The sequence below is a fragment of the Carcharhinus amblyrhynchos genome, chromosome 15, assembly GCF_965287045.1.
Source record: "Carcharhinus amblyrhynchos chromosome 15, sCarAmb.v2.hapA, whole genome shotgun sequence".
NCBI classification, from domain to species: Eukaryota; Metazoa; Chordata; class Chondrichthyes; order Carcharhiniformes; family Carcharhinidae; genus Carcharhinus; species Carcharhinus amblyrhynchos.
In genome coordinates, this window is record NC_137338.1 from 76,783,552 (window position 1) to 76,796,912 (window position 13,361).

The 13,361-nt window shown below is 47.9% G+C and overlaps 1 protein-coding gene across 1 annotated transcript; it reads right to left on the reverse strand.

Moving 5' to 3' along the window:
- Positions 1 to 3,280, reverse strand: LOC145352894 (claudin-24-like). The gene is made up of 2 exons (XM_080203195.1): positions 3,259 to 3,280; positions 1 to 872 (listed from the first exon to the last, which is right to left on the reverse strand). The coding sequence occupies exons 1-2, from the start codon at positions 3,278 to 3,280 to the stop codon at positions 1 to 3; spliced, it is 894 nt and encodes a 297-aa protein (XP_080059321.1).
- Positions 3,281 to 13,361: the final 10,081 nt, after the last annotated feature.

Sequence of the window (13,361 nt, forward strand, 5' to 3'; positions counted from 1 at the left end):
TCAGACGTACTCTGTTTTGTACCACGAGGTTCTCTTCACCGCTGTTGGCCTCAGCCGGATGTTGCCCTTGGATTTTCGGAAGCAGCACCGTGCAGTGGTGAGCAGGAGACCCCCGAGAAGGAGGAGGAAGCCCCCAGCCCAGCCAACGAACAGAGCTGGGCCGAACTCCCACCGCGGGACGAAGCTGGGGAGGGCCGCGTCCCAGAAGTTGACCACCGTCACGTGGGCCATGTAGGTGACGGGGGCGAAGGTGGTGGCCCCTGCCAGCAGGCAGAAGACTCCCCCGCCGACCGCCAGCCTCCCCTTGGCGGCGCCAGTGTCACGGACGCAGGTGAAGGAGGCCGCCCCGGAGAGGGAGAGGACCAGGCCCAGCAGGCCGAGCACAATGGAGACGCACATGAGGATCCGGGCCAGCTGAATGTCTTCGGGCAGGCCGAGGAGGCTGTCGTAGGCCTTGCACTGGACCGGGCCGTCGTCCTGGGCAACACACGTCTCCCAGATCCCGATGGAGAACGTCTCCGTCTGCACTAATTCGGCGTTCAGGATCAGCCACTGTTGCAACACCGTCGTTAGCACAGAGCAGATCCATCCCAGAAACGAGACAGACAAGGCCACACGTTGGTAGATACAGAGGCCTGACCTCCCTCTGCTGATGCCCTGTACTCCTGGAGGTGTCTGAGTATCCTCGGCAGCTCCTGAGAGCCTGCCCTCTGTGACACATGGTTCAAGAAGTGTGTGCATCACACCTCTCCCATTCCGCTCCGAAACAGCAGCCAGACCAAACTGACTGGGATCTCTAGACATCTGCTCTTCTTCCCCTTCGACTGTGCTCGGGCGGGACCCTCCGGTCTGAACCACTCGAAGCTGAAAGCCTGGAATGAAGAAAAGGCGTTGGTTTTCAAATTTTTTGAAAATTAAAGCCACCAGTAAGGCTTACGTTAACACCGCGATGAAGTCACTGCGAAATTCCCCTTGTTGCCACACTCCGGCGCCTGTGCGGGTCAATCGGACTGTGGGAGGAAACCGGAGCACCCGGAGGAAACCCACGCAGACACGGGGAGAATGTGCCGACTCCACACAGACAGTGACCCCCAACCCGGGAATCGAACCTGGGTCCCTGGCGCTGTGCAGCAGCAGTGCTAACCACTGGGCCGCCCAGACACCAAGGGGCTATTTAGCATGGTCAATCCACCTAAGCTGCATACCTTTGGATTGTGGGAGGAAACCAGAGCACCCGGAGGAAACCCACGCAGACACGGGGAGAATGTGCAGACTCCACACAGACAGTGACCCGAGCCAGGAATCGAACTCAGGTCCCTGGCGCCGTGAGGCAGCGGTGCCAACCACTGTGCTGCTTGAAGTAACTACCTAAGATTATTGAGTGGCGCTAGTTTTATGCCAACTCTTTGCTTCCTATTTGCTAACCAGCTTTCTACCCAACTCAAGACATTACCTTCATGAAGGTTGATTTTTTTTTTAAAAGAATGGGTGTTAGCCAATGGATTAGCAGCAGGACTCAAATATCCCGAGGAGGAACATGCTTGCAAAGCTACAAGCATTCAGACAAACTGTCAGAACGTTAGACTGTTGTAGCAGCAAGGGACTATGGTGTATGAGGGGTAATGGATATTTAACGTGGTAGAAGGGGGAAATAGGTTTACACGCCGCATTCAGTGTGAATCCATCACAAAGGAAATATTCCAGGCAGAATTTCTTTCTGTCCTTTCTGTAATGTTTGAAAGTTCCCTGGAGTTCCTTTTCGAGTTTCCTCGCGAACCACCCGCTGACCTCGTTTGCATCTGTCGGACTCAGAGGCGACGGTGGGGCAGCTGTGAGTTTCCTGGGCTCTGTGCCACCGTTGCATTCTGGGTAAGGTCCCGTTGCTATGGTGGATGGACGGTGGAGGAGGGCCGAGGCCAAGGCCGGCGTGAGTGTCAGCTCTTGGGGACTAAGGAGCGGGTCGGGCGGTGGTGTGGGCTTTGGTCAGTAACATGGGGCTAGTAAGATGTTGCCAACTTAATTTTGCACCCTAGCTTTGTGTTGTTAGCAAGCCTGGGTACATTACACTTGGTTCCTGCGTCAAATTAATGAATAAAAATTGGAAAATGATTGAGGCCCCAGCACTGATATTTAAGCATCCCAAGAGTCTTTCAACCTGAGAATGTCCTACTTATTCTCTTTCCTGTCCATTAACCTGCTAATATATAAATATCAGAACAATGAACCTTTATCGTGTGTAATAACTTTTTATTTGGCAACGTATCAAGTGTCCAGGGGGATAAGTTGGCTTTTGGTTCCATTAATTTCTTTTACAATTCATTTATTTTTATTAATTACTTTAAATTATTAACTCTCATTAGACCCCAAGTTCCTCACTACTATTAATTTACTTTTATTAATTACTTTAAATTATTCACCCTCATTGGACCCCAAGTTCCTCACTACTATTAATTTACTTTTATTAATTACTTTAAATTATTCACTCTCATTAGACCCCTAGTTCCTCACTACTATTAATTTACTTTTATTAATTACTTTAAATTATTCACTCTCATTAGACCCCTAGTTCCTCACTACTATTAATTTACTTTTATTAATTACTTTAAATTATTCACTCTCATTAGACCCCAAGTTCCTCACTACTATTAATTTACTTTTATTAATTACTTTAAATTATTCACTCTCATTAGACCCCAAGTTCCTCACTACTGTTAATTTACTTTTATTAATTACTTTAAATTATTCACCCTCATTAGACCCCTAGTTCCTCACTACTGTTAATTTATTTTTATTAATTACTTTAAATTATTCACCCTCACTAGACCCCAAGTTCCTCACTACTATTAATTTACTTTTATTAATTACTTTAAATTATTTACTCTCATTAGACCCCTCACTACTATCTCATTTTCCAGAGACAAATGGAAAAATATTTATTTAACAATCTCTATCATTCCCTCAATCCCATTCTAATATATTCTGCCTCGATCCATGTTTACTTTTGCTACACTTTTCCTTTCCACGCACTTACAGAAACATTTCCAGTCTATTTTTACAGTTTGTGAGGTTATTCTCATGTTCTATTTCCTCCTTCTCATGGGGTCATCTTGTGATAGTTTCTAACTCAGGTTAAAGATATTCGGAGTCACGAGCTTTTCGAGCTCCTTCATCTGAAGGAGCAGCGCTCCGAAAGCTCGTGATTCCGAGGAGACCTGTTGGACTTTAACCTGCTGTTGTGAAGCTTCTCACAGCGCTTACCCCAGTCATATGCCTCCGGCATCTCTGCTCCTAAATCCTCAGCTTGTTATTGCTGTTCAGGGCGTTGTTATCAGACACTTTCTTTAATCTAATATAGACACAGCTTCTTTAAATAGCCATGAATGTTCTCATGGAGTTTCTGTTTCTCTGCGGAATGAATACTCGTCGAAAATTATAAAATAATTCTTTAAATTTGCACCATTGCCTGTTAACCCTCGAAGCTTTTAATCATTTTTTTCAACCTAGTTTAGCCTACACACCCCTCATATCCCTGTGCTTGGCTTGATTTAAGTTTAATATTCCTGGTCTATATGAGTTCCTGATCAATGGCAAACTCCAGGATGTTGATAATGGCGAAGTCTTCATTAGCGGGGGAGTCTTGGACAAGGGGACATAGCTACGAAAGGGCCCATCATTTAAAACTGAAGAGTGTAGACATTTCGTCTCACGGAAGGTGGTGAATCTCTGGAATTCTCTGCCCCAAGGAGTGGTGGATCATTAGAAGGATTTAAAGTGTAGGTGGATAAATATTTGATAGATTGAGGAGTGGGGTGGGGGGGGGGGGGGGGGGGGGGCTACGGGAAAGTGGCACAGAAAAGGAGTTGAGGCCGATATAGATCGGCCATGATCATATTGAATGGCGGGGGCAGGTTCGAAATGCTTGTATTCCTCAGCTTCTTGTGTTAGCGATGGTAACACTTCTTATTTATTCGTGGGACATGGACGTCACTGGCTGGGCCATCATTTATTGCCCGAGGGCAGTCTAGAGTCAACCGCATTGCTGCGGCTCTGGAGTCAAACGTAGGCCAGACCGGGTAAGGACGGCAGAGTTCCTTCCCTAAGGGACACTAGTGAACCAGATGGGTTTTTCCGACAATCGACAGCGGCCATTCCTAATTCTAGATACTTTCGATTGAATTCAAACTCTGCCGTGGTGGGATTCGAAACCAGGTCGCCAGAACATTAGCTGAGTTTCTGGGTTAACGTCTAGCGATAATACCATCAACTAGTGGTACTATTGTGATATTACCTTTCCTTGCTTCTCATTGCCTTTGAATGTCAGGAAGAGATGTTTGGATTCTCTCATGGCAGTAGGATGGTGCAAATTTCCTTAGCATTTGACCCCTATTCTATTTATTAGCCCAATCTGGATATTGTCCAGATCTTGGTGTATCTGGGACACAGACTGCTCCAGTATTGAATGATTCGTGAATGGAACTGAATATTATGTAGTCATCAGCGAACGTCCCCCCCTTTTGACCTTATAGTGGACGGAGGTTCGTTGAGGAACTCCTGCAGCACCTTCCTGAACCCCCCCTCATGCAACATCCACCTTTCTTCACGCTGGGAATGATCCCAGTCAGTTAAGTGTTTTCACTCAATCCGTAGTGTGGGTTATGACGTGCAGGTTACTGCTGCTTAACACAGGAAACACTGCATGCAATTTTTAACAGTTCTTCCACAGAATGTGAGTGTCGCTGGCTAGCCCAGTATTTATAGCACATCCCTAATTACCCTTGAGAAGATAGTGGGGCGCCACAGAGCGATTCCACTTCTGTAGATGAGTGGAGCAAACATCCACTGCTATTTTGGTGTTACGCATAAGCCCACTTTGTCCCTCCATCCTGCTGGAACGTTCATAGAACATTACAGCGCAGTACAGGCCCTTCGGCCCTCGATGTTGCGCCGACCAGTGGAACCAAACTAATGACCCTCTAACCTCAACTATTCCAACGTCATCCATTTGCCTATCCACTGAATCCAGGATGAATTGGACCTCAAGGTCAGAGTCTCCACACAGCTGGCTGGACGTACAACCTCAGAACGTTTAGCAAGCACCAGATCACAGATGGACACACGAGGTTGGAGAGATGGATGGATAAGAGCATAAGAACCAGGGATAAGAGCATAAGAACCAGGAGGAGTAGGGCACCTGGGCCCCTCGAGTCTGCTCCGCCATTCAATTAGATCATTTCATGGACTCAGCTCCACTTACCCGCCCGCTCACCATAGTCCCTCGTTCCTTTACTGTTCAAAAATTCATGGAGATCGTTCATTGTAGCCAGCAGGAAAGGTGCAAGACTGCGGGCGTAAAGAAGCACAGACTGTTCTCCAGTGGTGTCATAGATAATATAAAAGAGGCCTGCAGGCTGAGCCACCCTGGTTGATATCAAGATGATCATTTATCATTATCCAACTCACCACGTCTCCACACTGTGTAAACGGCAGTTCCTCTCTGTTTCAATCCTCCATTTCTCTTGAAGTAATCTTATATACCTCTATTAGATCCCCCCCTCAGTCGCCGTCTTTCAAGGGAAAAGAGCCCCAATTTGTTCAATCTTTCCTCATAACCCAGGATGTTGCCTGGTATGGAAGGACTGGGCAGAAGGAGGTCTGGAACTTGCTGCCATGCAGTTTGGTTGAAGCAGGTGTTTACTCAGAGGGGAGTAAGGGCGTGGAAATGCTGTGCCTGCGGCCGTTGTGGACTCGCCAACTTTAAGGGCGTTCAAATGATCAGTGGATAGGCAAATGGATAACATTGGAATAGTTTAGGTTAGAGGGTCATTAGATTGGTTCCACTGGTCGGCGCGACATCGAGGGCTGAAGGGCCTGTATTGCGCTGTAATGTTCTATGATGTAGAATGATGGGAGAGAGTGTACGAGGGGGGTGGTCAAGGTGGGAAAAGGTGTAAACATCCACATCAGCCAGTTGGGTTGGATAGACTGAATACTGCTGGAATTCAACATTCACCCCACCTTCTACAGATTCTACTCTTATTAACTTTGCACATTCAGTTTTGAAAATTGGATTTTAATTGTCTGAAATTATATTGAAAGGGAAAGCACACGAGTTTTTAATTATCTCACGGGATTTTTGACCTCTACAAGGCACAAGTTCAGGAGTGTGATGAAATACTTGCCTGGATGGGTGCAGCTCCAACAACACTTGAGAAGCTTGACACCATCCAGGACAAAGTAGCCCACTCGGTTGACACCACATCTACAAACATCCACTCCCTCCACCACCAACGCTCAGTAGCAGCAGGGTGTACTATCGACAAGACGCACTGCAATAATTCACCAAAGATCCTCATACAGCACCTTCCAAACTCACCGCCACTTCCATCTAGAAGGACAAGGGCAGCAGATACATGGGGACACCACCACCTCCAAGCCCCTCACCATCCTGATTTGGAAATATATCGCCACTCTTTCGCAGTCACTGGGTCAAAATCCTGGAATTCCCTCCCTCACGGCACTGTGAGGCAACCCACAGAACATGGACTGCAGCGATTCAAGAAGGCAGCTCACCACCACCTTCTCAAGGGCAACTTGATATGGGCAATAAATGTTGGCCAGCCATCGACGCCCAAGAGTGAATTAAAAAAAATCCACAATTATACAATCCCTATTGTGCAGAAGGAGGCCATTTGGCCCATCGAGTCTGCACCGATCGCAATCCCACCCAGGCCCCATCCCCACGACCCCATGCATTTACCCTAGCTGGTGGGCAGCATGATGGCACAGTGGTTAGCACTGCTGCCTCACAGCTCCAGGGACCCGGGTTCGATTCCCGGCTTGGGTCACCGTCTGCGTGGAGTTTGCACATTCTCCCCGTGTCTGCGTGGGTTTCCTCCGGGTGCTCCGATTTCCTCCCACAGTCTGAAAGATGCGCTGGTTAGGGTGCATTGACCTAACAGGTGCTGGAGTGTGGTGACTAGGGGAATTTCACAGTGACTTCATTGCAGTGTTAATGTAAACCTTACTTGCGACACTCATAAATAAACTTTCCTTTACTTTAGTCCCTCTGACACTAAGTGGCAAACCCACCTAAACCACACATCTTTAGACTGTGGGGGTGAAACTGTGCTGTCCTATTAAATTAAGCATATCTTTGGAATAAAAGCAGCTCTTTTTGGCAAAATAAGCATTTTTACCGGTTTTAGGTGAACGTGCAGGAACAGTAAGCATTCTGAATATTTTTAAAAATCATATTTTAAATTTTTTTATATTGGAAAGCATAAACAGGCTGTGAACAAAAGCAACAAGATCAAGGAAAGTGATCTGGAAGTAGGTATGAAGGTGCTTTAAGGGTATCATTTTGTCCAGTTGATTTTAGCAGAGTGTAGATAATAGATTCTCTGGAGTGTGTGTGGGTCACGGGAATGGGACCAAGTGGATACCTTTACACAAAGCTGACTCCAAGTTGAATAGCTTCTTTTTGTCTAGCGAGATTCTTTTTGTTTTGCACAATGTGTATCGAAGGCAGAGCGGTGGCACAGTAGGTTAGCACTGCTGCTTCACAGCGCCAGGGACCTGGGTTCGATTCCCAGCTCGGGTCGCTGTCTGTGTGGAGTTTGCACATTCTCCCCGCGTCTGCACGGGTTTCCTCCTGGTGCTCCAGTTTCCTCCCACAGTCCAAAGACGTGCTGGTTAGGTGGATTGGCCGTGCTAAATTCTCCCTCAGTGTGGTGACTAGGGGATTTTCACAGTAACTTCATTGTGGTGTTAATGTAAGCCCACTTGTGACCCTAATAACGAAAACTTTAAACTTAATTATCTGTAAAAATCCTTGTTGATTCCTAACATTTCTAGATTATAAATCAAAGTGGAAATACATTGATGGATAAAAGTCTGGAGAGGTGAGAGTGACCTCTCTGACAAACAAGGCAGCCTTGTGTGAAGTCAACAGGAATCAGGAGGGAACCTCTCCAGTGGCTCGAGTCACATTTAGCACCAATGGAAATATTGGTGTTTGTTGCAGGTTGTTAGTTTTAGCCCCAGTGCGTCACTGCAGAAGCTCCTCAGGGTAACTTTCCACATCTTCCGCTGCCTTATCAATGACTTCTCTCCCCTCCCCATCATAAGGTCAGAAGTGAGGATGTTCGCTGATGACTGCACAATGTTCGCTAGCACTCCCAACGCCGCAGGCACTGAAGCAATCCATGCCTGCCTGCAGCAAGATCTGGATAACATTCAGGCTCGTGATGATGAAAGGCAAGTAACATTTGTGCCACCTTAAGGATTGGAAACAGGAGTAGACCATTCAGCCTGTCCCAGAACCGAGTGAACTTTCCTTCCTCTCCCTCTGTGGCTTTAAGACCATGAGACCATAAGATGTAGGAGCAGAATTAGGCCACTCGGCCCATCGAGCCTGCTCCGCCATTCAATCATGGCTGATATTTTTCTCCTCCCCATTCTCCTGCCTTTTCCCCATAACCCCTGACCCCCTTATTAATCAAGAACCTATCTATCTCTGTCTTAAAGACACTCAATGACCTGGCCTCCACAGCCTTCTGCGGCAAAGAGTTCCACACATTCTCTGGCTGAAGAAATTCCTCCTCATCTCTGTTTTATATATCCCTGTTCCCTCGTTTCACTGGTTTAAATCCTGGAACTCCCTGCTCCTAGGCTCTATGTTTCTACATCCAGGGATATTCCAAGCAAATTTAAATCCTGGAATTCCCTCCCTAACAGTGGTTAGCACTGCTGCCTCACAGCACAGGAACCCAGGTTCGATTCCTGGCTTGGGTCACTGTCCGTGTGGAGTTTGCACATTCTCCTCGTGTCTGCGTGGGTTTCCTCCGGGTGCTCCGGTTTCCTTCCACACTCCAAAGATGTGCTGGTTACGTGGTTTGGTGGTGCTAAAGTTACCCAGGCAAAATGGTGGGGGTTACAGATAGTGTGACATGAACCCAAGATCTCGGTTGAGGCCGTCCTCATACGTGTGGAACTTGGCTATCAGTTTCTGCTCGGCGATTCTGCGTTATCATGTGTCGTGAATCAACTAACCTGATTCCAATGTAACTGCATGCATTGCCATTTATGGAAGTAATTTGTGGAAATGGTTGAGAGCTTCAAGTTTTTAGGTGCCTGGATCACCAACAACCTGTCCTGGTCCCCCCCATGCCAACACTATAATTAAGAAAGCCCCACCAACGCCTCTACTATCTCAGAAGACTAAGGAAATTTGGCATGTCAGCTACGACTCTCACCAACTTTACAGATGCACCTTAGAAAGCATTCTTTCTGGTTGTATCACAGCTTGGTCTGGGCTCCTGCTCTGCCCAAGACCGCAAGGAACTACAAAAGGTCGTGAATACAGTCCAATCCATCACGCAAACCAGCCTCCCATCCATTGACTCTGTCTACACTTCCCGCTGCCTCGGCAAAGCAGTCAGAATAATTAAGGATCCCACTCACCCCGGACATTCTCTCTCCCACCTTCTTGCTTTGGGAAAAAGATACAAAAATTTGTGGTCACGTACCAACCGACTCAAGAACAGCTTCTTCCCTGCTGCCGTCAGACTTTTGAACGGACCTACCTTGCATTAAGGTGATCTTTCTCTACACCCTCGCTATGACTGTAACACCGCATTCTGCACTCTCTCGTTTCCGTCTCTATGAACGATATGCTTTATCTCTGTAACGCGCGACTTTTCACTGCATGCTAATGCATGTGACAACAATAAATCGAATCAAAGTCAAGGCTGAAAAGATTCCTCCTCTTCCCTGTTTTAAAGGATATGTATCCCTGTTTCTTCATTTCACTGGTTTAAATCCTGGAATTCCCTGCTCCTAGGTTCTGTGTTTCTACATCCAGGAATATTCCAAGCGAATTTCAGAATCTAGGGGGGGGTGCTGTGTGTGCGCCCATATTGGTCAGCCACTGGGGCCTGCACACACTCAGCATTGAGGGCTAGCTGCTGCCACGGTGCCTGTTTGAAGCTTGTAAAGGGTGAAATGCTGCTCGAGTGAAAGCCCCAGGTTTTAAAAATTGCTACCTGCCAACTAGTGACTCAGTTGTTGCCTCATTCCAGATCTAAATCAGTTGCCTTGTCGCAGAGGAAGCCTGTGGTATGGTACACCGAGATTTTGTAGTGTGATAGCGGAGAGGCCTTTTAAATGAATAACGCAACCTATCAAAACACGTTCACCTCATCATTTAGCAGAAGAATATCTAGAATTAGACGGCGAGAGCGCGCAATTAAATTTAAATGGCTTCTGTAGCTCCAAAGGCCCATCGGCAATCCTCGAGTCCACGTGGTCTAGCCCTACTTCATCGAATTATTGAACAGTAATGTGAGCGGTTCTGATAGACCCTGTGTGTTTTCAGGATGGATGACGTTCCTGGTTTGAAGGACGACACATTCCAGTCTGAGCTCTGGCGCCAGTGTAGACAGCGGCGGGGGAAGAACAGCACCTGCTTGGTTCCCTCTGCCAGCAGCTCCGAGGTGGTACGTGAAGGGCGACCTGGGCAGTGCCTCTCTTGACCAGGATTGCGCAACTAATCGCCTGCTCAGTGAAGCGGAAGGGGGATGGCAGAGAAAAACTCATGAGCAGTGGTCAGCGGAGCTAGAGGACTGGGATCATGTTGCTGGGGGTGCAACCTTGTAGTGGGAGGCAGTCTCGGGAGAAGAGATTGAGCAGCTAGAATGGGAGCAGGCACTGGGGGCATTCTAAGCTTGCTGCCTGACACATGTTGTCAGACAGGAGTATTAGTGGTGGGCGTGAAGGGTTAAAGGCTGAAAAGGAATTCATAACAAAGGTAAATCAGAAGCTAAATACAGAAGGCCATAAGACACTGGAACAGAATTAGGCCACTCAACCCATCCGCTATTCAATATCGGCGGATATTTTTCTCATCCCCATTCTCCTGCCTTTTCCCCATAACCCCTGACCCCCTTATTAATCAAGAACCGATCTATCTCTGTCTTAAAGACACTCAATGGCCTGGCCTCCACAGCCTTCTGCGGCAAACAGTGAGAGGAGAATGAATGAATAAAGGAAGCTGAAATTCCTTGCGAGGGAGAAGGAGTTGGGATGATTTTTATTGGGGAAAAAGATTGGCCACTTTCAGTCTACCTTGGAGTCTTGTATTCTTCTACACTGTTTCAAGCAAGGGAAAACCTTATATATCCCGAAATGTTCCTTTCTATAAAGTGCAAGCTGTTTCTGAACACTGATACTCATTGAATCATAGAATCCCTGCAGTGCAGAAGGAGGCCATTCAGCCCATTGAGACTGCACCTGACCACAATCCCACCCAGGCCCCACCCCCACAATCCCACGTATTTATCCTGCTAATCTCCCAGGCACTCGGGTCAGTTTAGCACGGCCAATCAACCTAACCCGCGCATCTCTGGATTGTGGGAGGAAGCCGGAGCACCCGGAGGAAACCCACGCAGACACGGGGAGAACGTGCCAATTCCACACAGACAATGACCCAAGGTCGGAATCGAACCTGGGACCCTGGTGCTGTGAGGCAGCAGTTCTAACCACTGTGCCACCCTCAACAGGGTGTAACATGGGGCTGGATTTGCCATTCACAAGTCGGGTAGTAGTATTATCGCTCAGGCTATTAATACAGAAATTTAGTTAATGTTCTGGGGTTCGAATCCCCCCCCACGACAGATGGTGGAACTTAAATTCAATAACAAAACAAATCTGGAATTAAGAATTTACGTATGACCATGAAACCAGTCGGAAAAGCCCATCTGGATGGCTAATGTCCTTTCGGGAAGGAATTCTGCCACCCTTCCCTTGTCTGGCCTACACGTGACTCCAGAGCACTCTCAACTGCCCTCCAAGGGCAACTAGGGGATGGGCGCTATGGGATGGCCCATTGAGTGTGCACCAAGATATGGAAGGCCTTGACCTGCCCATCTAACCCCACGTACCAGCACGTAGCCCTGAACATTACGAAGTGCCCACCCCAGGTACCTTTGCTCCTCTAGTTGACATTCTTTCCGTCAGACGGTCAGTAATGACCGAGCCTGATGGGACGCACACTGACGGGGTGATAGCAGGAGCGAGTGGCCTCCCTCGATTTCAGTTTCGCCCCAACCAATCCCTTGGGGTAAACCAAATGAGGCATTGTATACGACTTGCCATCCGCTGAAATTTGCGTCGAGCTTTTAAGAAATTTGGAACCGTAAAGTGATTAATAGGCTGCATTTTATCGCAATTATACACTTGGCAGACAACTGGCGTGTTTTGTAATCTGATTTCCCATCGCCAGCAGCGTCCGGGTCTGCGTTAGCTGCTGAGTGCTCAATGACATCGGCACAAATCCAGAATTACAGTGAAAGCGGCCAGGTTTCAGTCTCCACGGCCTGGTAACTAACATTCCCTCGGCCTCACGGTTATTGAGTAACAGGGCGTAAGGGTCATTAAAGGGAAAAAAATGGGCCCGGAATCGAGGCAGATTTGGAGGGGAGGGGTGGAGGGGAAACGAGGAAGGCTCCACTGAATCTCTGCTGCACTCACAATCCACCTCAAACACCCTTGGGGGAAGTAGGGGAGAGGCGATGGCCTGCTCCTCACAGGTGCCTGCCTCCCAGAGGGAGGCACAAGTCTTCTTATAGTGTCTCAGTTGAGTCTCAGTCTGGCTGCACCCAAGGTTTGGCGGCTCGCCAGGAGTTTTCTTTTTGCCACATTGGGTGTCACTGAATAAGTTTCCCCGCCTGCAGCCTCCCAGCTCATGGGCACATGAGGTTCCTGCGGCTTTTCCTCTAAGGTCTCCAGCCTCAAGGTTAGACACAAGCTCCAGAGTCCGGTGAAAGATGTCTCATTCATCCAGTATCTCCTATAGTCCAACTCCAACCTGGGTGGCACAGTGGTTAGCACTGCTGCCTCACACCACCAGGGACCCCAGGTTCGATTCCTGGCTTGGGTCACTGTCTGTGTGGAGTTTGCACATTCTCCCCGTGTCTGCGTGGGTTTCCTCCCACACTCCAAAGACGTGCTGGTTAGGGTGCATTGACCCGAACAGGCGCCAGAGCGTGGCGACAAGGAGAATTTCACAGTAACTTCAATGCAGTGTTAATGTAAGCCTTACTTGTGGCTAATAAATAAACTTTACTTTTACTTTACTCTTTTTTCCAGTCGTAAATCAGAGAAATGAGCTCACTCAGGGAAAGAACAGCAGCAGAGAGAGGGAGAAGCAGAGAGAGAGAAACAGAGAGAAAAACAGAGAGAGAGAGCAGCAGAGAGAGAGAGAGAGAAACAGAGAGAGAAGCAGAGAGAGAGAAGCAGAGAGAGAGAAACAGAGAGAGAGAAGCAGAGAGAGAAGCAGAGAGAGAGAAACAGAGAGAGAGAAG